At 40.6% G+C, this 27,547-nt stretch overlaps 1 protein-coding gene and 1 long non-coding RNA gene across 3 annotated transcripts in view; one reads left to right on the plus strand and one right to left on the minus strand.

Moving 5' to 3' along the window:
- ATP2A2 (ATPase sarcoplasmic/endoplasmic reticulum Ca2+ transporting 2) overlaps positions 1-8,002 on the minus strand; it is a 41,777-nt gene extending 33,775 nt beyond the window's left edge. For both annotated transcript variants that reach the window (XM_010720107.3, XM_019621018.3), the window contains exons 1-3: positions 7,310-8,002; positions 6,270-6,287; positions 6,093-6,175 (exon numbers count right to left, since the gene is read on the minus strand). In XM_010720107.3, coding sequence (XP_010718409.1) covers positions 6,093-6,175; positions 6,270-6,287; positions 7,310-7,427 — 219 coding nt within the window. In that variant the 5' untranslated portion in view covers positions 7,428-8,002. The remainder of the gene's footprint in view (positions 1-6,092; positions 6,176-6,269; positions 6,288-7,309) is intronic.
- Positions 8,003-8,098: 96 nt separating this feature from the next.
- Positions 8,099-20,755, plus strand: LOC109370327 (uncharacterized). Its single transcript, XR_014886994.1, has 4 exons — positions 8,099-11,735; positions 13,288-14,537; positions 15,714-15,808; positions 16,595-20,755. It is a non-coding gene; the product is annotated as an uncharacterized LOC109370327 (long non-coding RNA).
- Positions 20,756-27,547: the final 6,792 nt, after the last annotated feature.

Consider the following 27,547-nt stretch of genomic DNA (forward strand, 5'->3'; position numbering starts at 1 on the left):
ATCACATCACCCCTTACACCACAGACAGCTTTTACTCTGCCATCCCTGCAAAAGCTACACAAAGGGCTAACAGTACATCTCACTTTTCCCAGCACATACAGACTCTTACAACCATTAGAAAAAGCTGCTTCATGTATTTCTTTCCTCCCTTTCTTTACTGGAATTCTCATTATTGAGTTACCCTGTCAATACATAGCACTGAATCAGAATCTGCTGCAAGTTGAAGACCACATATGGGTTGTAAAACAACAATGAGAAACCCTGCAACTTTGAGAGGTAAGGAAAGCAGCTACAAGGAGGGTGTAATACAAAGAGACATCAAGGAGAAGCAGAATTCATTACTCAGAGGCTCTTTCCTTCGATAAACCATTACTTCAAAAGGAGCAGATAGATTAGAAGCCCTAATAGCACAAATCTATTAAACTGTTTTAGATCTTCAGTTGCTTCTTGGGTGAAGAATTATCAATTTATAACTAGATTAAAACTAAATAACCTGTTAATCCTGGCAGCAAGACACCCATCTCTCTGCAAAAGTTTCCATGCAGTTATTAACAAGGGCTCTAGTTCTAGAATCTAAACATAGCCACATACCTAACAGAACACATTAATGTGAATGCTTGATTCTACTATAGCAAATTACTGCTTCATTAACACTCCATTTAGGACGTTTGTGACAGGCAACACATACTGCTGTAACAGAAGAGATTTATTATTTGATAGTAGCCTGATGTTAACAAAATCCAGCAAATCTAAAAGGTTGAGCAAGGGATTTTTAATGAGGCAATTTCGGTAACAGATGTTATGCTACAACCTACAACTCGTGTCCAAGGTATTGAGCTTATGTTACATAGCTTCCACTTGCACACTGAGACCCTCAAGAGGCTTTCCCTGAAAGTTCTTGTCTGTTACTCAGAATGGCCTCCACCACGTTTTAGCCACAGTCACTTGAACTCATACACAGAAAAGCTTAGATTACACTCCCATATGTTGTTCAAGCTGTAGGGTCAGTAAGAGAAGTTACCATTTAAGAAGTTTAGAATAGTAAGAAAAGAACAAAAATAAGTACTCAGGAGAAATGGGAGTCTGAACGTGTAAGGGAAATTGACAACAATACCCAACAGTCCCTACCAACAGCAACGCAGGCAACTTAGAGGACAATTTTCCTTCAGCACATTGACTTTGGGTTGCTAGAGTTATGGTGTGCAGAAGAAAGAAAGAGGGGACCAGAGGTACAAGGCAGCAGTCAGCCAGCAATGAGGGAGAATGCTGATGAACACAGCTAGGAAAGACGTCCTTACAGCCTTGGGCATTCCTACAAATTAAGTTACGACGGCAAGTTGGCCCAGGTGCGTATTTATCATTAAGCAGACAACTGAATTAAAGAATAGAAGTTTCAAGATAAAGTTCTGTTGCCCAGCAGGCTGTAGCCACCAACAGAAGGAAACAGGTTCATTGAAATGTCAACAAAAAGGTTTTTTGGGAACTTAGAAGCAAGCAGATGGAGTAGGAGTTCATCCTGACCAAAGAAAAGCCTTAAACTAATTAAAGCTGGTGATGCAGAACTACAGTCAACTTTTAAGTGAGCCTTCTTCTCACAGGACATTTTGAATTAACATTCAGTACATTTTGGACAGAGTACTAACTGCTGCTCAGAAAGCCCTTCTTTAATGATTTTTTCTTTTCAATACAAATTAGCTTAAAATTAAGCAGATGCAAACTATTTTAGTGGTCTTGATACTCGCCCCAGTTACTTTTCAGGTACCCTGAACATCAGGAAACACCAAAGAGAACTCCTCCAATTCAAACAGGATTATTATTTGCTACCCACATACACACACACACACACACACACACACACACACACACACACACACCTTGACCATAAATATTAATGGAGCATTATACTGAGTTAACAAATCCTAAGCACCCATCAGATAGAAATGCTACTCTGTATTTTTTAAATAAAAACACATTCCTGTGATCAGCATTAGTAAAGCCAAGAAAAAAAAAAAAAAAGAAAGATACACAGCACTCCTGTTCAATTTATACAAACTAAAATGGAATCACTGCTGTTATGCTACCCCACCACTTGGTACCTCTAGCCCTACTGAGTAACTGGAGTTTAGCTAGAAGAGTGCCAATGGGAAATACCTCAGCCACTGCTCTCTCGTGCCACATGCAGCTCCTGACCTTAACAGGTAGCTCTGGGGTGATCCCAGGGCAAAGCCTGCCATGTTTTACCAGCACACCTTACTGCCTCCACCAGCAGTTTGCTCACTTTTTACCACAAATGAGGCCATACTCACTGTAATTCATAGGCTCTAAGTTTTAACAAGTTTTTGGTAGAGTTTCCAGCCCATACTTCATTTTGTAGAAGAGAGTTCAATAAGGACGTGATGCAAAGATAGGACTGTGCAGTTAAACACACACTGCTCTTCAAAGCATTATTCTGAATTAAGATACAGAAGTAATATTTTGCAACTTGTAGAAGTCATTTACAGAACAAGGCTGATTTTTTTTTTTTTAACATAAATACAGCAGATTTCAGAGAATGTTATAGAAATAGAAGGACTAAAAAAGCCAGAATTCACAGAAAATTAAACATCCTCTTACTTGTACCTAGAATTCAGGCTACAAAGGCCTCTGAACTGCTGAGATCTACTCTGCAAATGACCTCTGCATAAGCTTCACCGTTGTCTGACAAAATATTGAAACAATGTCCAAGTCTGCATTTAGCTCCATTTGCTCAGCACCAGAAATCACACAGTTTCCCTTCAAAAGCCATACCTTCAGGCCAGTAAAAATATTGGAGAAATAACAGTGTGAGAATTTAAGCAGTTACTAACTTGGCACATCTGTAACAGCAGCTCCAACCTGGAATGCAGCACACAATATCTACAGCCAAGGCAACAGGCAGCAAATGACCCCTACAATCAGCTAGGGTGACAAAGATTCAGCTGTTAGCCTGATTTATTTTTACTGACACATACCTGACAGGCCTTGTGGGAACAGAGGACACAAGAGGCACTCAGAACAGAGCGCTGAGCTGCGCAACAGGCGAGGTCTCCACACCAAAAGGCAGTTGAATGAAGACATTGGTATTCAAGACCGTTGTTTCTATGCCATCAATTGTAACATTAAGCTTTATGGTCATAACCACCAGAAAAGCTTTCACGATAAGAAGCAGTAATCTAACACACCTTGATGTGCCATCTCTCACACTTGATCCATAAAGCTTTACAGCATACAGCTGGTGAAGAACTGTTCCTTGCACTGCCCTACAGCACCTGTGCCTTCCTGAAAGCACGCATTACAAATGTGATGCCATAGCACTGAATGTACATTATCCATTTGATCTTCACCGCCCTTAACTGTTCAAATTCAAATTAGAGCAAGTTTTCACTGACACATTCAGGAAAGCTTGTTCCTCATTCTAACACTCCGCTCTCTCACTAGTAATTCAAAGGTTTGAGCAAGAGTTTGGAGCCAATACTTGGTAAGCCATTTTTCCCTATTCACTGCCATTTGAAGTAAACTACTCATTTAAGCATCTTGACAGAAATCCTCCTTTGGATATACACCAGGTCTAGAAATCTTCAGCTGTAAGTTATTTCAAATAGGTGCCATTATCCACACTTATTTCTGTTGTTACACTACATGAAGTCCTAGTTTCTACTCAAATACTACATTTTAAGATCTTTCAAACAATAATTTACAGTAAAAAGCAGTCACAGAACTGAAGTGTGAATCAGCACTTCACCAGGTTCCAGAGTCTGATTCTGAGGGGTCCAGCACAGCCCCCAAGAAGTCACAGTCTTGACTTATTAAATTAAGAGCAGTTCTCAATGGTATTACTCAACATTCAAAAAAACAACAAAAGTTTAGCTGACTCCATTTTAAGCCTAATTATCCACTTCAAGATCTCTAAAGTACAGGGAGTCCTACGTGCTTTGCAACAGAACAAACGGCAAAATTGAATTCTTAAGGCTTGTAAAAGACAGCACAATGCACACATGGAAGTTAACTTTTAACATTAATCTATTCCATCATAAGAATGGTTTAGCATAATTTACAGTTCCAGCTTTACATACAGCTCCAATATTCAATGCGGTGTTTTAAAGTTCTCTGTCCACAAGTCTAACATAGCTACGCACTGCTCAGACATCTTCAGGAACACAAATTACCCAATGTTAACTGCATCCCATAGAGCAATCCAGTCCTTCTATCAACATTTTCAACAGCTCCTTACTGCTACCATGAAAGCCTCTAATATGCTTTCATCCAGAAGCGTCAAAAGAAAAGACAATGGATGATCCCCTTCTGAACAGGAAAAAAGACAGAAATAAAGGGGAAGTGCTTTACAAGTGTCAAAAGCAAAATATAACAGGATTTTTCCTTTATAATTCACTGAAAAGAAAACCCTTGCCATTTCTGAAATAGTGTTACAGTGCATAGCCAGAACTCTTAGATGGGAGACACAGCAAAGGCAAAGCAGCAGCCCAAGGTCATATACCATCCCAGCAGCACAGAAGCAGACAACCTAAATCTCTCCTCCCACAGTCCTTTTGGAGCTCAATCTCCCCACAATTAAGAAAATTAAGCATACTGGAAAAAGAAATTGAACCCACTTATTAAAAGTCTGCAGTGTGTGCTTGGCAGTACACAACCTCTATCACTCTGGCAATGCACTCAGTACTCGCATTCAGCAATGAAATCTTTAAGTTTGGGGAAGGTGATTTCTTTACTTACTTGGTTATAATAAAAACAGGTAATTTGCAATAGAATGAAAGGTTAACAGTATTCTGTGCTGTCATCTATCTCATTCTCTTTTCCAGTCCTCCGGGAAGAGAAAATGAGAAAAGAGGAGGAAGGAGAGTTTTAAAATGACCTGCTTGTTCACATTTCTATGGGCAGCTTGATTTCCTCTTCAGGAAACAGAAGAGTAACTAAAGCACATCAATCCCCATGGTCAAGATCAACACCACCAAGCACTGCTCAGCTGGTAACAGTATACACACACCAAAACCCACAGCACTTTAGAAGAGGTGTCTGCATGGCGATAGCTAAACCTGCCTTGGTCAAGGAGCAGCAGCACAATACACTGCAGCAACCACACCAGGACAACCTTTCCCCCACCATCTCCACAGAATTGCTTCTGTTCTGCCCATCGTAATTACTTTGCCCTTAGCTAAAGAGTCACCACAATTTCCACAACCCCCAAGAGCTGCTGCTTTATTTTATAAAGCAGTTAATTACAACTCCAGGGCAAAGTCTACTATAAACTCTGACTTCTAAACAATTTAATATTCTGCACACTTTTGTTTCTGTCACCCAGCTCCCTAAGACACGGAGCTTTCATCTTCCCTCTAAACTTCAGGAGTGTGTTCAGTTTTCCAGTTTTTCAGCAAACACACTCTTCATGTATTGCGTAAAAGGACCAGCTGAACGTGTTCACAAAAAAATTCAGTTGAACTCCTCTTGTTCTTTCAAAACTGTACGCCAAGCAAGAGGTCCATTTTATAACTATCCAAAGGTCAGTTACCAAATTTGGTCAACAGTGGTGCCATCACAGCCGTCATCATTCTTGTCACTGTCAAAAGCAACAACTGTCACCTTGCTATTATCAGGAAGGGAAGGCAACTGGAATACTCGCCATGTAATTCTATTTCCAGTCTGCATGGCATCCAAAAATGTCTTCCAATGATTACACATTCAGCTTGATAACGATTAACTCAAAGGCAAGAAGAGTGACCAGTTAAACGCTTACTCAAGGTTAGTTTTCAAAGCCAACAAAAGCATTGGGAAATCCCACTTCAAACATGCAAGCAGGGTTGAATGAGAAGTGCCTTTAAAATACCTGTCTAGTGTAGTTATGTACTTCTGACTCATACCATAACAGATTCCCTGAAACTTTGTTTTCAAGCATACAAAAGTCTCTTCACAAGTAATTAATTTAAAAGAGAGCAATTTACTTAGCATCTTCTACTTCTTGGAAGAAGAAGAGCAGTGTGTGTAGTTCCTATATATTGAACACAAGTTGGTCCTGAAACTGCAATACACAAATCAATGAAATAAGAGCTATTCATACTTACAAAAGATATGCAAGCTGCCAGCAACAGAATTCTAACTAGTAAGTCTTCAAATTGTTCAATCACAAGCTCGAGTAAGGTTTTTCCTGCAAAATGTACAGAAGACATTTAGTCATGCAAAAAAAAAAAAAAAATCAATTACTGACAAAAATTTGTAGAAAATTTTATTGAAATACTTACCTTCCTCAGCTGGTAACTCTATCAGTCACGTATTTTTTCAGGCAGCATGTGAGAAAAAAGAAATGATTGAAGAAATCATTAGAGCATTACAAGACATCCACCAGATACTGCTCTCACATTGTAGACTCAACTGGGCTGGAAAGCCATACTGAAATAGCTATTAAAGAGGCCCTGTTCATCAGAGCATCGAATGGGCCTGCTAGTCGTGTGCTTTACGGCACAGACAGGTTAGCTGGGATCTGCTGAGGGTTATGATTCAGCCAAGTCATCACTCCAGCCAGCTGTGTGACTTCTGCTGTTTCTGCACACAAAGGGTCAAAGGCTCAGAATGCTTTCCAAATGCTGATAAAGATTTTTTCCCCACCATCGCTCACAAAAATAATTAAAAAAAAAAAAAAGGAAGCTTGGTTCAAAATATTTCAAGTTCTTTTCTCCACTTGAGGGTTTTCTTATTTCTGCTCTCCCTTTATTTCCCCACAGCTAGAGGCGTGGAAAGGACCTTCAAGCTGAACAAAAAGAAAAAAGTGTAACCTTCTCACAGCTTTTTATTTTTATACAACACTGTGAGGGTTCGAGAGGGACTGAATGAGGCCGAGAAACGAGGATTTATTAAAAAAATACACAACAGAAATACCTCATCAGCGTAATTTTGTGCCACGGTTCGAAAGAAGAATGTAAAAATTTGAGCCAAAAAGGCATCGGGAAGCAGGGGAAACCGGAGGATAGGGAAAAGAAGAGCGAAGGGCAGCGATCGCTCCATCTCAGCACGGCAGGAGCCCCGCGGGGGGGGGGCGGCGGAGCTGCCAGCCCCGCTCCGGGCTCTGAAAGAAACCCACGAGGTGGAGTTGCAGTCAGCCATCTTCTCTGCCGCGCTCCGATTCCGGGTCCTGCAAGAGATGCCGGCTCCGCTCGCACAGACACGTCAGGCCTCGGAGCGCGGCCCCGGGAAGGACGGGAGGGCAAGAGAGCAGCGCGAAGGAGGGGGGGGAAGAGGGCAAAGAGCCGAGGGCGGCATCGCGGCGCGGGGCCGCCTCACCTACCGTTGGAGCCCCATTTCTCCTTCAGCTTCTTCACTTGCTCCAGGCTGAGCCCGGTGCTTTCGTTGACCCCGAAATACGCCAAAACTTCCTCCACAGTCTTTGTGTGCGCGTTCTCCATGGTCGGGGCGGGGAGCGGCAAATGGAGCCTCGCTTCTTCTTCCTCCTCAGCCGCGGAGTGCCCCCTCCTCAGCCCCTCGCTCTCTCCCCCACCGCCCCCGTGCTATCACCATAGACCCCCCAAACACAGAGCCGGCTTCACTCTTTCCAAACGAAAGAAAATAAAAAAAATAGGGGAAAAAAAAAAAAGAACACTGACGGAAGAAAAAGAAAAAAAAAAAAGCCCCCGCCCCCCTCCCACCCCACACGCCCTCTGAGGGAGCCGGGCCGCCTCTCCGAAGGGGGAACTCACGCACCCCGAGCGCGGTGGGCGGCTGAGGAGAGCGGAGAGGCGGGCACCCGGTGCCGCTTATCCTCAGGGGTCGCCCCGCGGAGGGCGATAACGGCACACCTCGCCCCGTCCGCCTCTAGAGAAAAATAGAAAAGGCGCTGTCGGGGAAGGCTCGCGATGCGTCCCTCCCGCCCTCACTTAGACCGCTCGTCACGGCTCCGGCCGCCCCCCCCCTTTCGCCCAGCCCCGCTGCTGGCTCCCGCTCGCTCCGGTCGCGCACCGGCGGCGGCTGCTCTAATGTAACTTACGGGAGCTGGGCCGCCGGGGGCCCCACTCGCCGCCGCGGCATGTGGACGCCGCTGATTGGCCGGCCGATAGGAGGGGGCGGGGCAAAGCGGTGCCACGCCCCGCGGCGCTGAGGCGCGGTCCTGCGCAGCGCGGCTGCCCGCCCTCGGCTGAGGGGTGGAGGAGGAGGACGACGAGGAGGAGGGTGATGCAGGCCTCGTGTGGCGGGCCGAGCGCTTCCGCTCCGCCGTGGGAGAGGCCCGCAGGTGGGGTGGCCGCTTTCCCGCCCCCCTGGCCTGGAGTGAACCGCTGCGGCCGCCCTCTGTCCCGGTCTCAACCCGCGCAGAGTGGCTGAGGGAAGCGGGGCTGCCCCGGCTGAGGGGAGCGCGCTCGGTGACAGGAATGCGAGCGCGCGTGTGGGGCTGCGCGGCTCTGTCGTGACAGGAACGTCACATAAACTGCCGCGGGGTGCGTGTGGGGCTGCCCGGCTCTGTCGTGACAGGAACTTCACATAAACGGCCAGTGAGGCTTGGGCTGCCGCCACCTCAGCAGTGAGGTGGACGCAGCCAAAGGGTGAGTGAGGGGCTGCGGCCACTTCTGTGGGGACGGGAGCCTCACCAGGCCACGGACCCGCCAGAGGTGAAAGAAGGAAGCGTGGCTTCCCTGCCGGCACCAGCCGGGTTCGTTCCCCAGAGGTCCCGCTGGGCTGCGAGGGCCCTGTGCTGGCAGAGCCGTGTCTTCCACACGACTTCCCCGGTTCCCGCCGCGCCGCACGCCGCCCTGCCAGCATAACAGTGACACGCACACTCAGCCCTGCCTTGCACGGAGATAACGCGAGGAGGTATAAACTGCACAGTGTGATTTCGGCAGCGTGCGTGGTGTGAGATAGCAGCTTCCCTCAGCGCAGTATCTCTGTATGTGACAGAGACTCGAAAACAGATACGGAATGCTGAAAACTGACTGATTTAGCCATCCTACCCCTTGATTCACAGAAAGTTCAATGAGTGCAGTACGAGCTGTTAGGTCAGCACCTTCTGACATCATTGACAACAGCAGTACACGTAGCAAACTGTACAAAGCACAGTATAAATTCCCTTAAAAGCACGTGGCTTCAACCATTTTTTATGCATGTGCAAATACAAGGGCTGAGCTGTTCATGTGTGCTGGCTTACATAAATGCAGATCCTACATACAAGCTGCACATCCATCGCTCCTAAAAACCACCCACAGTATCACACTGTGAGAAACTGATCTGGAAGGAAAATATCTGAATCTTACCTCTGTATTGGCACAGGAGGTGAGGAGAGGGGACAGCGATATAAAATGATGGCATCCTAGGCACTGTGTTGCCCTGAATCCTTTCTAGCAAAAGTGCAACTGCCCCAGAAGAGATTCCTGTGTAATTTAGCCAATGTCCAGATTAGGATTTCTTGACAGCATGTCTGCACTTCACAGGATAGTTCTGAATTCTGAATAAAAATTCATGAGTTAGATCTGATGACCTAGTTTAGGTACAAGAATTAGTTATTCCATGCCCATATTAATTTCATCCTTTTTTATCAGCAGGATTAGTCTGCGTGCCCAAATGTTGCTTGAATACAGTTACGTTGCTTCTTGGACCACTGCATCACACTGCACATACATAGATATGCTCTAACTGTAACAAAAAAAAAACAAAACAATTGTCATGTTTCATAGTTATTTCCTTCTGTTATGTACTCTGTATGTTATTATTGGTTTCCTTTTTGAGCTTGTTTCCAAAAAGGCTTTCGGGAAAGTATTTAGGCATACCAGAACCATGGCATGTGCAATTAGAGGTTGGCAGTGAATAAAAAAAAAGTAGTCCAACTGGTTAACAGACAGAAATGTTGCTAGGAAAGTAGAGTTTGCATTCTACCTAATCTTGGTGAACTCTTGGCATTGTCTAGGATTCACTATTTCTGCTACAGTTTGACAACTTCACTTTCCTTGTTTCTCTTTCATCCATTGAGAATGGAGGATTTAATTCTTCCCATTTTTTTTGTATCTTTTGAACATAGACTCAAATAATTTGGAAAAAACATAAAAGTACAGTCCTGCTACTGAATGCTGCTACATCTCAGTGAACTTTGGGAGAAGAATGGCTGAACTGAAGACTGCTCTACAGATGTTTCTCCTCCTGAGCAGAATTTCCTTTACAGTCACTTTCCTGTGCAAAACTGATGCATCGGAATTAGTACCTGATCATTTTGGCATCATTTCATATAATAGGAACTTAGGTTTGTGAATTGAAAAGTGTAATTTCCCACCATTATCCAGGGATTCATAAAGTTTCCTAAGCAATTTGTCTTGTATCTTAAAAAAAATGGTTATCCTGACCCAGATCAAAATGAAGGCAACTCAGTTCTGCCTAAGCTGTGCAAGCCCGTGAAAGCTTCCAGATTGGTATTCCAGCAGGTGCACATAGCTTTACATTCTCCATCTCGAAGGAGAAAGGAAACTGATTTATTTTGCTGCTATGAAGTAAAGTTGCAGTTTGTTTGTAGAGCGTTACCTTGGAAAGAGGCACAACAAAATGGACTAGCTTTAGCCTTGATGAAATTCCATTCACATAATGGAAGTATACCATTCATGCATTTGGCCTGCTATCTTTTTTTCACTGTGATATATTAGAAGAAGAAGCCAACACATCAGGCAGCAGCATTAAAACCGTTCCTGTAATGCTTACTAATTGAAGTAAATGGGAATTTGGCCTGAGAGAGGACTGCAGGATGCCTTCCTTCAAACTGCAGTAACACATTAACTCATCCGCTCTGCTGCAAAGCAGACTCACTGTGGAGTTACTGGTCGTCACATGGATCGTCTCTTGCTGTACACAAAATAACTGTTTTGTAGCTCAGGTTTCAAAGATGAATATTTTTTTGGAGGTAAATGCAGCATGGAAGGGCACGACACAAAGTCTGGTGCTCGGTTGTGGCAATACACTGAGTGCTGACCATGGGCAGCAGTACCCCTCCTATTTCAGGCCTGGATCTCCTTCAGTGAGCGCAGACAAGGTTATACTGCTTAACTGTGCCAAATTATGTGATGATTTTTGCAGACTGGCAAAGTGCCTGATGAGACTTTGGTTGGGACCACCAAACTCACTGTGCTCATTACCTCAGCCGATTTCAAATACACATCGTTACGAGTGAAAAATGGGGGCATTCATTCTTCCTCCTACTCTATAATAATTTTCCTCCTCTTAAATTGTGACTATTAAAATGTTGTAGCCATTTTAAATTACTAAAACATATTAAAATGCTGCAAAAATGCTGCATCAAAGTGGAAAGGTTTAAAAACTGCAGTTCTGTGATAGGATAATGCAGTTTAAATATAGTAACTTTTTTTTTTTTTTCTCAGTCAGCTTGCTCTTTGATTTCATGGTATTACGTCTAGGGATTTTTTCCTCTCTCTCTCTTTAAGAAGCTTATAGCTTAAACAGCAAAATGCAAAAAATACTGAGATGAAACAGTTACAGAAACCCAGTAGAAAAATCAGTGGTTAAATGTGTGTTCAAATGTTGGTAATTAAGATAATCTGAATTCATCCTTTATCAATTTTTCTTCTTAGGAAATATATGTTCCCGTACCAGCAGCAGGTAGAATTTGTCTACCACAGAAGCCAAGAGATCGTGCATACAAAGGATAGTGTTGCTGCTGGGAGATTTCTACAAATGGATTCCTGTTCCTGCACAGAACAGCTGCTCACTGCCTTGGTAGTGCAAAAGAGATGGTGAGCCAGATTCTGGTCTCAGTGACAATAAGAGATGGCAGTTTGGCTTGGTAGATTTCTTCTCTTATTTCTTTGTCCTATTGATAGTTATTTAGTTTATCACTGAAGACTCCATTAGAGTATTTGTCACAATCATCTCCATTTCCCTGTTTGGAAAAATCTCTCTGTCCCAATACTGACGTCAATAGGGGATCTAGAAGTATGAGAGAGAGCAACATTTTTATCAGAACCAAGATCCATCATGCATATCTGAAAAAATAATTTCATCCTTATTTGATGGCCAAGTCATTTCTCTTAAAGGGAAATCAGCTTCACTGCTATCTTAAAAATGCACAACAACTTTAGAAACAAAGCACTGGTTGGTGCTCACGAGATTTGAATTATGTTCTCATCCTGACCTGAATTTTCCATCTAATTAAAGTCTAATTCTAATTAATTTGGCAGCTAGCTGCCTTTTTTTTTTTTTTTTTTTCCTTTGTAAATATCCCTTGTGAGCTTCTGGATCTCGGTTTTACTATCTGTAGAAGTGGCTAGGGATACTGCCAAGCTTGTAAGGATGTGCAGGGTCAGCCACAACACTGATGAAATGGTAGAGTTTGTTGCTAGGAAGGTGTTACAAAATTGACCGGTATTTTATGTCTGTAACGAGTTGATGGCTAACTGTTGTGGTCATGCTGCATATTACCTGTAGGCAATAAAAGCTGCATTATTTTGCTATAGAGCTTGGGCCACACTTCCAGAGCAAAGAGGTTGCTTTGGTTTTGAAGCCAGCAGTCAGCAGCCTCTGGCATTTAGGTGAACAGTGCCCCAAGTTGGACACACAAATGCACCACACAGCCCCATTTCTCAGAGTATTAATACTTAAGACAGTTACTTTGGATGGTTTTCTTTTTGTGATTCTTGAATACATTAGAAACATTACTGTGGCATTCAGAGCTTACCTTGCACTCTGTTGAACATGTAGTGCACACTGTCTCTATACTAACCAGGTACAAGAGAGTTAGTCTGGTGCTCAGCAGGCAAATGACAAGTCCTAGAAACTACCAGTTACAAGGTAGGGCAATAATTACTGTAGATTAATAGTGCCATTGTATCTGACTCTAGGGGCACTATAAATTCAAATTCCTTTCCTGCTTCATAGATATTTATGGAGACAGAACCAGTCTTGTACACTGAAAGAAAAAGAGAATGGAAATTACTCATCCACAGTTTTTTTGTAAGGTCCTGCCTGTGATAGGAAGCATGAAGGAAAGAAGGATGTCTGAAAAGTACACAGTTAACACTTCTCATATGTTCCTATCAGTATGTTCATAATAATGCTTATATTAGTCTGTGAGCAGCAACAACAACCAGAACATTGCTCACTGATGCCAGTGTTTTGTCTTTTCACTTTCTATTTACCCCAACTTTGTCTAATAAGAGTCTTATGTTGAAGTGATCTGAATTACTTATTTTTAAAACTTTTTTTTTTCATTTATTGACAATATCAGCAACTATAATCAAGGTGCTATAAACAATATATATTGTTGTTGTTTTTGGTTTATTTTTTTAGTACTATACCATGAACAGCTCCTGAAGAGTTCCCCCATGCAATGCATAGCCATCATTTCATATATTTACTGAATCACAGTTATTCCTATGGCTTTTCAAAATTGAAAGGATGACATCCTTATGCTCTCCATGTAGGTGAGTAGCAATAATGTGAGATTGGAAAGCTTTCCACAGTCATGGAGATTACCTGATTTTCAGCCATTGTTTCAGACAAATGGCACACGACTTATTTAGACTTGACATTTTCTGATATGACACGAGCTGAAGCACCTTTCTGTGTTTTTTGTTGAAGATTGAATCGAAACTCATTAAAAGTTACTAGTAAAATACCAAAGTAACACACTCTAATTTTCATTCTCCTATACTGTCAAAGAAGCTCTTTTATTAGTTACATGATAACTTCAAATTTTATGTTGATCTTTTTTGTCTCCTATAACATAAGGCAAAATCAGAGATTGAAACCAGATGATCCTGTTTGGATTACCAGTGAAATTCTTCCAGTCTGAACCATCAGAAAGCCATGGTGGGCTTTGTTTTTAAAAAGGCACTATTTCTGTGGTAGGAGTAATGGATGCAATTGCACTGCATTTGTCACCTTCCCCTACCTTTGTTAAGGTCTCATCAGCTTCCTAACGTGGGAAGAAAAGAGAAGCTGTAGAACTGCTTTCATTTTCTGCTACTGTGACTAACCAAATCTGAATACATTTTGCTTTAGTGGAATTTCTGCTGTGTTGATCTTTCATGTTCCTTATTTCTGCCATTCAATACAATCTATATAGGTATTTCACAAAAATGGTATGTTGTGGAAGGGGCAATTCACTAATCTCTCAGAACTCAAGTTTTCCAACATATCAGATCTGTTTTTCTCTGTTTATTATGCATGGATCTCTTCTGTATTTGTCAATGGTGTTATATGCAAATTCAAATTATCCTGACCTACAATACTTGTTTTATTTAAAGGTTCCAGGTTTCTAAAAGATTGTTTGACTCTTGGGTGGTTTTTTGTGTGTTTTTTTTCAGCTCAGTTAGAAAAAGAAAACCTCTCCTGAGTCATATTTTAAAAATACTGTTAGGCTCTAAAGCTGCTTCTGCTCCTGTGTCACAAAGCATTATTGAGAAGATATTCATTTCTGCCTCCTACAATTGCTCAGACAGAGAGCTTCACAGATTCTTTTCCACTCATGTTGCAACTATGCTGGCAGCATTCTTGTTCCTAGAAGTGTGTTACAACGATCTTCCTGATATGAACAGGTTGGGCTTTTTTTTTTTGAGAATTGTGCTATCAAGCTTATAATTTAATATCCATAACATTATCAGACATTATTTTTATCATCAATAATCATGCTGATACTCTGATTACTATTATCTTATTAATTGTTTTCCTTTGAACATTGTAATCAAGGATCTCAGACATTTCAGAGACCATCATGAAAATTGCATTACACAATCTTCTGAGAGAACAGTAAATATTATCATCCCCATTTCACAGAAGCAGGAGCTGAGGTTCAAAGTCACCAAATCTATGGCAGAACTAGAAATAGAAATAGTCTCCTGGCTCTCAGTCCTGTTCTTTCTCCAGTCACCTAAATAGTTTCTAATATAGCTTTGTAAGCCATTTAACACATTATTTCAAAAAATGTCATCCTCTTCATTAGGGAATGCTAAAAAATATATATTTAAAAGTGATAAAGGAGCATTCCTCATTTTTGAATGAGATTGCTGAAATGATTCTAGCTGTTTTATGGACAATGCCATCCAAGTTTTGTGAGTTAATCCTGACCTTAAGTACACTTAAAATAGATATCTGCCTCCAGCTAATCAACAGGCTTATGAAGATCGCCTAAATAATTTATGTATAACCAACTAGTGGAAACTAGATCTTCTGTGATTTCCCTAGATACATATTCTGCATGTATCATGTATATCCTTGCCTATTTCTGATATTCATTTGAAATTCAGTGGGGACATTTCAGAACACTAGTACTGCAGCTGTACAGCTCCAAGAAAAAGCCATGTGGAGACATAATACAGTATCTTTAAACCAGGAAAAAAATAATATTTTAAATCCAAGAGCATTGTAGATGAATTTTTTATTTTTTTTTTTTTACTGAACACTAACCCACATTTATATTTCTACCTCTGCCACTGGCCTCTTGGATAAGCATTTTGTTTCTGAGTGCCCTATTTGTAGAATAAAAATAATGACATTTAGCTACTGCATCCACAGATAATACGGTGATATGCAAACAGATAAATGTGAGGTATGAGAGGATGATTAAATGAAATTAAAAATTAAATAATCTAATTTCCCGGTTTACAGCACTGAAAATGTGAAAAACATAAACTATGTTGTCTTCAATGGAGTAGTAAAATGAAGCTTGGATTAAAACTTGCTTCACTGTGGAAAAAATAGATTTTCTTTTCCAGACTCTGCAGACAGAAAGCAAAACCATTACAGACATTGTCCTACCTTGTTCTGACTGCAAATTCAAGAATCATCACATCCACAGCTGAAATAGAAGGTACAGTACAAACTATCATAATTTATAACTTTTATACAGAATCCATAATTGGAAAATATATTCTGTCTGATGTTCTTGGATATCAGTTGCTAAAAGACTTGCTCATGTCTGCTCCCCTGTGCCAGGAATGCTTTGGACTGTTAACTGTACTTGTTGAGACTAGCTGCAAAATTAGGGCCAGGCTGTAGCTTCAGTCATCCATGCAGAAAGTGGAGGGGGAGGATAAGGTACTCCAGGAACAATGCAGGTGTGGCAGAACTTCTGTAGCAGTCACTGAAAGAATAGAGCAAGCCTTGCTGCTGTCCCACATTGGCTCACCTGTACTGGTTGGTGCTGCTTTCAGCTAGGGAGTTTATGGCAGCACCAAATTAGAACAAAGCTTCTGTAACTCTTTATATCTGTGCAAAAGGAGTGTGAAGCACTGTCGTTACAAATCTTGTTGTTTTACAAGCACCTCTACCCCCTCCCCTATTACTTTTATCAATTCAATAATGCCTGTCTGTTTTCATAGTTAGCTATGTCAATATGTTCTTTATATTTCTGTATTCTCTTATTGCACTGGATCTCTGCACAGCTGAAATTCCTTCAGGCCTAAGCCTCGGGGCAATATGCTGAGTTCGCGTACCGTTTCCTAGCGTGAATTTGATTACATTTCACATCTAAGAGTTTTCACATTTGAAACATGCCAGAAAAGACCATGAAGAAAGACAAATAAAAATTGCACTGAGAATGGTAAAGATGTGAATAGTTTCTGGCTTGTATTTATGGAGGGTCTGTTTATGACAGCTGTAGGAAGGGATCAGCAGATCTGCTAACTCCTATTTGCTGTACAAGAACTCATGGAAATCCTGCCCTGTCAGAACCTGTGGCTACTCATCATCCCTAAGAAAACATGGAATCATGGTTAGCTGTGAAGAGGTGAGGCAGTTGGACTCCATGATCACTGAAGTTCCTTCCCAACCAAACCATTCCATTCCATTCTGTTCCATTCTACTCTACTATTTCATGTTGTCTACATGAGCCTTTTAAACTTTAGACTACTATAACCTTCATGTGTCTGTCCTCTCTCAGGCTGAATAAATGTCAAATGGTGCGTTCTGTCCCACTTGTCACAAGTGCTATTGTATGTCCACCCTGGATCCATATCAAATTAGTGTTGATGAGGGTTTCCAGTCTTTATTGAAATACAATATAATGGAGGATGTATAGAAACTACAAGTACAAAAACAGGGCTCAAATGCTCACTTTTGGAAGCAGCTACATAATTTTGGAAGATCATTCTCTTATTTCAGAGATATTTAAGATAGGTTTGACATTTTTATTAGTAAAGTTTTATTAGGTTATTTCAGTTTATTCTTTGAGGTATAAACTAGCCATTGTGGCTTTCACTAGTTTAACTATACACATATCTGAGATAAAATTTGTAACTGATATAGTTTTGAAAACTTCTGGAAAAACTGTACTGTACATAGAAATGCCACAGCCTTAGGTCATCCCAGACCAAAAAGCAAATAATACATAAATGCGTGGATAAGAATTTCCCTTTTCTGAAGGTATGATGTTTCCCCTTTAACTATGGACTTTACTGGCCTTCTACCTGCCACTGGGTCAGAATGATGAGCATTTGTTGGCTTGCAAGGCAGTATCATTTCAGAAGAAATTCCACTTGGAATGGAGAAAGCAAACATTCTGTGAGGTACGTATTCAGTTACTTACATGAGAACTGCTTGAAGAAAGAAGACAAGCACTTAAAAGAAAATGGTTTTCAACAGACAGAATTTTTCAACAAACCATTCAGCTTTAACTCAACTCACACAGAAACAGCAAATAAATGAGGCCAAGATACATATCATACTGAGTCTGCATTAGCTGGAAGGTTTGGAAATAATTAAGAGCAAAACTGTTAATGCTCCATTTAAATAGCTGCTGCCTATCTGTCCAGTATGAAAGCCCAATCTGTTGTGTTCAATCAGCTTTCAGCTGCTACTTGCCAGCAGCCTAATTCCCCAGTCTTGTCTCTGTGCTGTGCTTGTGCATTCCACTACCTGCTAAGTTAAACCCTGCTGTCCTGGTTCAGCATGGAGATTTCTAGTACTATGGAAACTATCCACAATGGTTCAGACCTGTAAACTGTGCTAAGTATCCATACAAACTGACTGATTGCAGAGGAGCCCCACATGGGTGAAAAGAGAAATCGGCAGCCACATACATGAGCAGCACTGTGTTCATCCCTACCAGTCAGTGTGCATGTATGCAGTTTTGACAAGCTGTTGATCTGCAATAGTTCCACATTAGGTCCTCTTTTTTTTAAGTGAGCAAATTGACAATGCAGTGAGTTGTTCACCAAAGCCACTATTAACTATTAGATGCTAATATATCTCAGTTTTCCTAAATCTCTTTGTATTTGACGATCAATATACTGACTGATTGTATTTATATTGCATAAGGATTCAGTAATCAACAACTAGACTCCTTATATGCTTAGTGTGTGCTAGCTTCTGTGCAAATTGTGAATCAGTTCTAAGGGAGTCTCTGCTTAGGTCTGGTAGTTACGAAGCTCTATGGGTAGTGCTACAAATATATTGTCATGAAATGTGCTTCAGGTTGAGAGGCTTTCTGAGCCTCAAACCTGTAGCACTAGCTTTTTTCCTCAGAAATATGTATTAAAATGGCAAAGTTCATTGCACAGTCATTTGCAAGGAACTAAGGAGTAATTTGTTGACCTTTGCAGATTAGGTAACGCACACTGTCATAAGGAAGTGATATTTGAGTAACAAACAGCAAATGTACACAATTATCTTTCATTGACCTCTCAATGGAGGCAATCAGGATTTCCTGATACTAACGTGTTCGGTGTTCTTGGCATCTTTAATATAAATTTGCTGTGGTCTGAGTGCACATTAGTTCTCTAACCATGTCAGAGGTTGCTTAGTACATTGCCTGCCTTTATTTTTTGAAAGAGTACATTTGCTAGAAAGAGGGAAGAAGGAGAAGGAGTGGATGTGGATGTGAATACTGAAGATTCTGTGCTCTTCTCTCAGATTTCACAGATCCTGAATCTCTGTGCTTCAGTTTTCACTGAATTGAATAAAACTGAAATTTCTGCATAATACATTGTGAAACTTACTTCCACTTACAGTGCTTTGACATCATGAACAGCAACAGAGCAACAAAGAGCAGTGTTCTGCAGCTGTTGGAGAATATATTACAGAAAGAGGACATGAGTGAAAATGAATCTTCTAATCAGTAGTATAATTCAGAATTTGAATGCAGTAAAAGTTAAATATGGTGCTTTTGCTTCTATAATAACTTAATAACTCAAAGGATTCTTCAAAAATTATCCAGGAAAAAAATATGGGAAACTTTTTGATTCCTTCTGGAGAACTAAATAATCTGTTCAAGTGCAAATGAATACACCACATTCTTATGTATGTGTTTTGCAAGAAGGTGAATTAGTGGTTCTCCTTCTCCACTCTTTCTTCCATTTTTCTAATTCTACATGAGGATTCTTTTCAGATTCACGTGTTGGTCTTTATTTGGATTGTTGTCCACACTCTTTCTAAAGAAATGTTTTAAAACCGCTTCTTTTATATGGAAATTCTTGGTACAGCATTATACATTTTTTCTTTTTTAAAATAAATCAGAAAGAGAAAGCTTTTCCTGCTCATCACTCTTAATGCTTGAACTCAGAACTAACTGGCAGATGAAGCAGAATAAATAAAGAAATTGGAGCAATCCAGACCCCGTGGACAAGAGAATCACTTTACCTCAGGACACTGAGATAATTTATCTGGGTGGCTTAGAAAAAGTGCTAGATAAGATTGAAGTATGGAGAGGCTGAGCAAGTCCAGGCTTATCAAGAAACAATTAAATCCAGCAACTGGCATCTGAATATATTAATATTGTAGGTTCTGACATGGAACCAGGAAAAGTGTATTTGTAAGGCAGAAAATGTAGCAGAGATAAATGCAGTTCTATATATAATATATACATTTTATGTATCCGACATCTTTGCCAAAATATGAATAACTTGCAAGCAAGTTCCAACTGAAGTTGGAAAATGCCAGAGTAAAGGCTGCCTTTCCATGTATATGCCCCAATGTAATCTTTAATTACGTGATTCCGGGCTGCTTTTTCTAACCCAAGATTTTCTAATTTCAGCAAGTGTTTCAAGTGTTTTGTAGACTTAATATTTTCTCTCTTAAATAAAGACTTCAGGGATATATTTCCCCACGTTTTCAAAAAGGCATTTGAAAGTCACAATATTCCATCCCACTAACATCCTCACGGGTCATCAGCACACTGTAACCTTTATCTGTCATCGTAGAAGTCTTTGGGGCAGCTGTAACTGAAGGTGTGATGGTGAAGTTTGTGCAACGATGCACAAACAGTCCTTTGATGAGTGGCAGACAGGAGGACTGTAAGGTAAAGGAGCACTTGAGCAGAGTTTTAAATAAGCTATTTACTACTATTGCGCTCTCTCCTCTATTTGTTAATGGCCCCTGTTGTGCAACCAATGTATCTTGCTTAGATAGGGGTCATGTGAACTTCATTGACCTGATTCTGTGCTGCCTTGTACTATATGGATAGTCATTTCTACTCAAGCAAATTAAATTTAAGATGCTGATTTCAAATTTGCTAATATTTACAAACCACTTTGTTTATGCAGCTGTGATGTGTAGCAGAGAATGCATGCAAACAGCATGCAAACCCAGGTGCATCCAGAGAGGGTTATACTTTAAAGTGATTTTTTCACCACAGTTCTAAATCAGAGTAGTCACATGGACAGCACAGAAGTTGGACCAAGTCTGCTAAATCATCATTCCTTACCTACTTCTTTCTGTTGTGAATTGAAGAATTTTAGTCAGAAGTGTTAATGTGCAAAATTTCATAAAAATTGTTTGTTTCCTAAAATCTGTTTATGAAGCATTTTGTCTTTCTGCATGCAACAGGAGTGCTTCCAAACTAATATTTACCCCTCTTGCACTGAAAAGGTTGGAAACCACAGGTCCTAAATTGTTACAGAAGCAGAGCTTTCAGGATTCAGGAGCCTGATTTGGTAGAAGATGCCCTGCCCATGGATAGTCAGACAAAGCACGAGAGAGTTAAGTACTTGCACTGTTATTTTCTAGTTTATTAATTAAAGTCAGGATTATGCACCTGGAACTGAAACTGCAAACTGGAAATTCTCTCTAAGACCTGGAAACATCAATGGGCTGGCTTCCATAAATAATACTGGAAGTTAAACAGCGGTTTCACAGTGTCTAGATTATAGTATAAATAAGAAAGCAGAAAAATCCAGGAAATCCTTAGCTAACAAATGTTTTGTTTTAAAAATGATATGCTTTTCTTGAGCTCTGAGAACCAGCTTCTCAGTAGACAATGACTCGCTCAGCGTGTTTGGAAACAGTGAAGCACAGTTCATTCTCAGGCTTTTCAGGGTTAGCCCAAGAGCTCGCAGACCTGGCAAAAGGTAAGAAACCTAAGAAATTCTCTGTTAACAAGAGACCAAGCTGGTATCAAAAACTATAAAATGCTACATGCTGATACCAAATATTACAACATTTGGCAGCTTTAGGAGATTGGATTAGTGTGGTATTTTGAATTGAATAATCCCAAAGGATGTTCTTGGCATGCTGGGCCAAATTCAGCCAGGACGTAACCATATCAATTTTAGTGTATCCGCACCCACAATGATTTGGTCCTTTTTTTTTTTTTTTTTTTTTTTGGTGACCAAAACACAACGCTGAGGTATAAACTGATGTCCTAGTGAAATTATCACCATAATTTTAAAAGCCAGTTATTTCAGCTAAAAACAGCTACTATTTCAGATAATAGAGTTTCTGCTGTTTTCATTGTTGGCTTCTAGAGTAAACTGAGTTGCTCTCAAGCAAAAGGGAGGTAAACGGGAGCAACTTTGACAAAGTTTTTTTCACTTAGAAAGTATGCTGATAGTGCTGGTTCTACGTCTCTGTTATCCTCAGTCCACCCTAGTCTAAATTCAGGTCCTGTTTAGGTCACAAGCTTTCCCATTCTGTCCAAACCATCGTCTCTGTCTGGTATTTATGACATAGTCCAGTGGACTGAATGACCTGTGAGTGGGCCAAATGCCAGAGGAAAACATGCTCAGGCTGGAGGCAGCCAAAAAATGGCTGGACAGTCGCTGGGAAGCTGTGAGGGCTTTTGTCCCATTTTTGCTTTGTTTGTTTCTTTTTGTATCTATGTGAATTTTGAAAACCAGAAACTCTAGTCAGGAAAATACACAATTTGGCTATGTGCAGGTTTCTATATTCTGGTCAGCTCACTCTATAGGATGTTAACTTATCATACGACTTGTTTACTATTTTATTCTCTCCATGGGAAAAAAAAAAGATATTGGCTTGTTGTTCAGTGTTTAGGTTTATTATTTCTATGTTTGTATTACATACACCAGTAACGATGTCTTGCTTTGGACTGAAAGGTAACCCCGGCACCCAAGCAAGTTCAGGAAACCTGGTGCTTGTACAGAGCTGACACTGATGGCAGTGGGTAACCATTCCATATCAAAAGGAAGGGTTTTCCTTATCCTGTCTCAGAGCAGTAGCGAGGCATTTCAGCAGCCATTACAATAATTTCTGTATCTCGGGTGGCTCGGAGTTGCTGTAGCAACCTTTTGCTAGATAGGAATTTGGCTGGTGAAGCCCCACAGGAATCTGCCCCCACTCTTGACTAACCTCTCACATCACCCGTCTCAACTGCCAGGGAGAAACTCCAGCTGTGAGTCAGGCAGGGTGAGGGACCTCTTTCCACAGGTTCCTCACATGCCCGTCCCCTAATTACCAGGATCAGATGCTTTTTGGCAATTTTCCATGGACACTGAGCTCAGTCTGAACCCAAATTGTAAAATGGCCATACTAAATTCTGTGTCCTCAAACAAGCCCTTATTCATGCACTTGCAGATACAGAAACTGAACATGCAAAAGCAGGGAGTGCAGTTTTAGAGACCAGTGTGGGAAGTCTGACTGGGAGGCAACAGTAGTTCTGGTGACACAAAAGAAGTATTGTAAAGTCACTGAGGGGATCAGGCAGATGGGAACAGACTTGAGTAGGAAGGAATACAGACAAGGTCCCCAAAGCCTGTTACTTAGATTTGGATAAAAAATGAAGTGTGAAGTTGGTCAGAGCATGAGGGGATGCATCACTGCTAAACCAATTCCTTCAAAAGTGTGAAGAAGTAATGAAAGACAGTTTTTTGGCCTTCCAAGCTGCTATGTGGTTCAGAGTAATATTTGGGAGATTTTATTTATAGATAATATTGCCCAGTGGTTGCTTAGAGAGTAAATAGTAATTTTGGACTCTTGGAGTTTAATTCTACAGGTGATCACAGGACTCTATATGTAATACCTAGAAAACAGCAAGTAGCATGATAATTAAAATAAGACTTGGACATAAGACACAGTTCAACAAGGCACTTTCTCATCCCCAACATCTGGTACTTCTGCCAAAAGGTGCAGCTGTGCTCCTCCTTACACACCTTCATGCTGCTTTCAGTCCCTTTATTTTCCACCATTTTATGGGTACAGGCAGTTGGAAGTTACTTAGCAAAAACAACAGCAACAAAAAAAAAAGGCAATGTTCAGTGCTGAGGCCCACAAGCAATTTTACCAGTGCATCTGACAGACATGTTAGTCACACTGAACTGAATGCTTAACAAGGCAGTCTGATTTCTTTTTTTGGTATTACTTTAAGGTGAACAGCTCTGTGACACGCCTTGCAATTCTGCTGCATGAGAGCTGGTGCTCATGCAACCAAGGGCAGGCAGGAGAGGGGAACCAACTGCAGTGCCCTGAGCCCAGTCTGTGAGATTTCAGATAGCCAGCTACAGGCACGTCTTGGAAGGGCCCACTTAAGCAGACATGCTTAGAGCACAGCTGTCAGATAAGACTGGATCTTCCTTCATAGGAAGTTACAACTATGAAGTTGTAACTGTTGGAGGAGAAGGAGGTGGCATAAGTATTGTTTTCCCTTTATGTAACATGATTATTGCTTTGGAATCAGTACACACAGGGTCAGTTCTTTCCCTGGCTCCCAGTTCCTGTGCTCAGGCCTGCTTTGATATTTCCTTAACAGCCTGTGGTGACTAAACTACAGTCATGGAGCAGGTACTGAAATCAGTGGTGGTTTCAGTAAATCTGCTGAGCTGGAGAACTAGATGGCTGAGAAACCAGTTACGTTCATTTTTGCCAACTGTGTTGCAGGACAGCTGCTTGCTGCTTCTGGCAAGCAGACAGCTAGGGAACTTTAATTTAAAATTGCCCAACACGGATGACCAAACTGGAAGCACTCTGAGACTTAGAGGTGCACCAGCTTGATAAGTGGATTATGCATCTATCAGGTAAATAAGTCAGTTTCTTAATGCAAGATTCAACTATTGCAGAGATTCTCTTAAGCTGTCCAGACAGGTCAGTAAATACAACAAACTGGTAAAAAAAAACTTACATTTTGACTTGTGCACGTAATGATTTTTTTTTCACTTCAAAACGAATTCCAGAAGAATACAAAACAAATACAGTTCAGTACATCTGAAACACTGTTTAATTCTGGGGAAAAAAAAAAAAAAGAAAGAAAAAAAAAGAGCCCTACTGACAGGTTTCTTAGGCTGCAGGCAGATGTTAGGCTTCAGAAAGTGGGCCCATGTATGGTTATAGTCACTTAATGTGTCACTGATTGGCAGCAGGAAGGGTGAGTGGGCTGACTGATCTCTGTGCAGTGGACTGTTGCCCTAGTTAGACTTATTCTAAATGCTCAACATTATGGGGCATTTCACATAATTGGGTTTACAGCCTTGGCTCTGTTTCAGGAGCGGGGGCTAAGTTTTTAGTGCATATTTTTAAAAAGAGCATCCCGTTCTTAGGAATCTATTCCCAGCTAAAGCACACAAGCTCTGGAAAGGTCAGAGAGAGGCATCTCTAGCTTTGATAAATAAACAAATCTCTTCCCTGTGGCTGGGATGTTGTATTAATAGCAGTAGATTTGGTTTCGCATTGTGGAGCTCCTCCTGTTTCATTGCTGTTGAAGATAAGAGAACACAAAATGTTCTGTCACTCTCCCCACAAGAAAATAAGCCAACAGGCAGAGACTATTATGTTTTAAGATATCACCGGGGCAAAGACTTGGAGAAAGCAAAGACTCAGATTTATATTCAGTAACTACTGGATACCATAGCTGGCACATCAGTGACTCAACATTATTTAATGTTTTACGAAATGAACGAATGAAAGAGTTTTTCACGACAAAATCACTGTAGTAGAAATAACCTGAAAATAAGGGTTGAGCCTTGGGCAGATGGAAGTATGGATTTTACATTTTCACTTGTTTCTTAGCAATTCAGTTGCAGCAAAAAGTAACAGCTCTTTTCTGCTTCTTAACTTATTCACCATTCTGATGCAATCTGTTTCACTTTAGTTTGCAATCTGCAGTAATTCAGACCTTCATGACAGTATCCTCAGACTGCAAAAGTTTCTCCAGAAGACTTATTGTGAAATTCTAATTTGATAGTAAGCGTGTGTAAGATAAATTAGCTGAGCTATACCTTACGGCTTCTCTACACACATTATTTATGAATAATCAATTCTAAAATTCCTCATGTGGAATGCTTTAGTTTGGAATATGCACTTCTGAGTGCCAGGCAGATTTAGCTTATGGTGGTAGATGAGAAGCATGATGGGAAGGAATGTAGAATTTATCCTTAATTAGCTATTGTACATGGCACATCCAATTCCCACCCAGCAGACTAGTACGTTAGCTAATACATGCTTAAAGCATACCTCTTGTCCTTAGTGCCACCTTTTCTCCAGACCTGGCGCCAGTCCAGACAGGAGACAGCCTTCTTTTCTGCAAATAAGCATCTTCTGTTGGAGAGCAGATTGCTAGATATAAGTAAAAATAAACACCAACTGCATCAGATAATTCTCCGAGCGGTTGTTTTCCTTGTCCTTGAAATGTCACCAGTTCCACATTTATTTCCTTCCCTGATTCTCAGGTAGAGAATCTGTTCGGAGGGAGTTCTTCCTGCGGGCAGTAGGCATTTTGTGAAGCTACACCTCTACACAGAAGACATAAACCAGCCAAATGACTCAACTGAAGAAAAAAAAAGAAGAGTTATATGCAGTGAGATCTTTTCCTTGTGGGATATTTATACTGTAAGAAAACAAAAATATTGGTGAAGGCAAAGACTCACAAATCACTGAAATTGTCTTCTCCGCAGTGGCAGTGTGAGCCACCTAGAATTTAATTTTCAGAAGTGCAGTCTGCTTGGGCCCTGAGGTTCCTGTCCCCTTTTTTTGTCTTTCATGGGAAGAAGAGAGCGTGAGTTCAGATGTTACATACATGTCAGTGTTTATAAGGGAATGTCACTTCCCACCTGCAAAACTTGTTGCATTATACAAGAAAAATGATTACTCATTTCTTCTAGATCAGTTCATATGTGGGTTACTCTAACAAAATGCCTAAGGAATTCTGGGCAGTGGCAATGGACATAGACAGCTACAGATGACTTTAAAATGATTATAAATGTTCAGAGAAAGTAACAGTTTCTGTAGTTTGGAGTAAAAAAATGTTAATTGTTCCATATTGTGGCTTCCTTGCCGTTAGAGAACAAACTTAAATTTAATTCTGCCATCACAGGAATTTTGGCTGAGTTAAATGTGAGAAAGGATTTCAATTCTGAGCATGTAATTTCTTTTTACTGTGATTTTGGATACAACATATGCCACAGAAATGAGGAAAAAAAAAAACCCTGCTGTTAGCGTGAGGGACTTCGGATAGTTCTGAAGGATCATATGCGTCTCAGATTGAACACAGATAGGTTTTGAAAGGTGTGAGTTTTATTTGTACTTGGTATCGATAAGGCTTTATTTTTCAAGGAGATTTAATGGTCATCAGAGCTGTGCTGTTAATCAGATAATCCAAATCAAAGTCAAATTGTTGCACTTAACGTTTTAAATTTAATTACATCATAAGGAACTGGATTTGAAATATCTATTTTTGCATTCATATATGTTGTTAAGAAAATTTAAAGCCATACGTAACTCACTACATTTATGAGCTGACCATTGGAAAAGAAATGCTAGAAACACAGTGTACTGGTTTGAATTATTCCAAGAGTATCATGTTCTTAGAATGGCCCCTTGGAGAAGGGACCCCAAGGATCATCAAATAAAAGGTATTAGACATATTATTAGAGATACTATTATTAGAATACCTTTCTTAAAAGCTATTAGACATCAAATACACATGAGAATAATACAGACATTTATTATTTTACAACTCCAGTATTGATCCAGTTGTTAGTCTTTCTAAATATTGAGTTATGTAAATGATATTCTTGCAGCTTAACTTTTATGTACTGATTTTGACAATTGAAGACTGATATTACAGACTTCAATCTATTTGAACAGCACCTGCAAGCTGTGGGGGCAGCAAACAGACCCCTGCTATGTAAGTAATAATATAATTGTTCTGCTTGACAAGGTCATAACATGAATTCTGATTCCATATTCACAGATTAAGACAATTCCAAGAAGACAGATATTCAACATCATCATTTTAGTATTGCACGTCTTAAAATTTCTCTTTTCTTTCAAGAATGAAGCCAGTTCTCTGAGTTGCAGCTGGAGAATGAGGGCAGCTGAGGCCACTCCAAATCTCAGGAGATCAATAGTGTTACAGCTGATGCTCTAATTATGGATTATTTGGGTC

Source organism: Meleagris gallopavo, chromosome 17 (assembly GCF_905368555.1).
Source record: "Meleagris gallopavo chromosome 17, MGAL_WU_HG_1.1, whole genome shotgun sequence".
NCBI classification, from domain to species: Eukaryota; Metazoa; Chordata; class Aves; order Galliformes; family Phasianidae; genus Meleagris; species Meleagris gallopavo.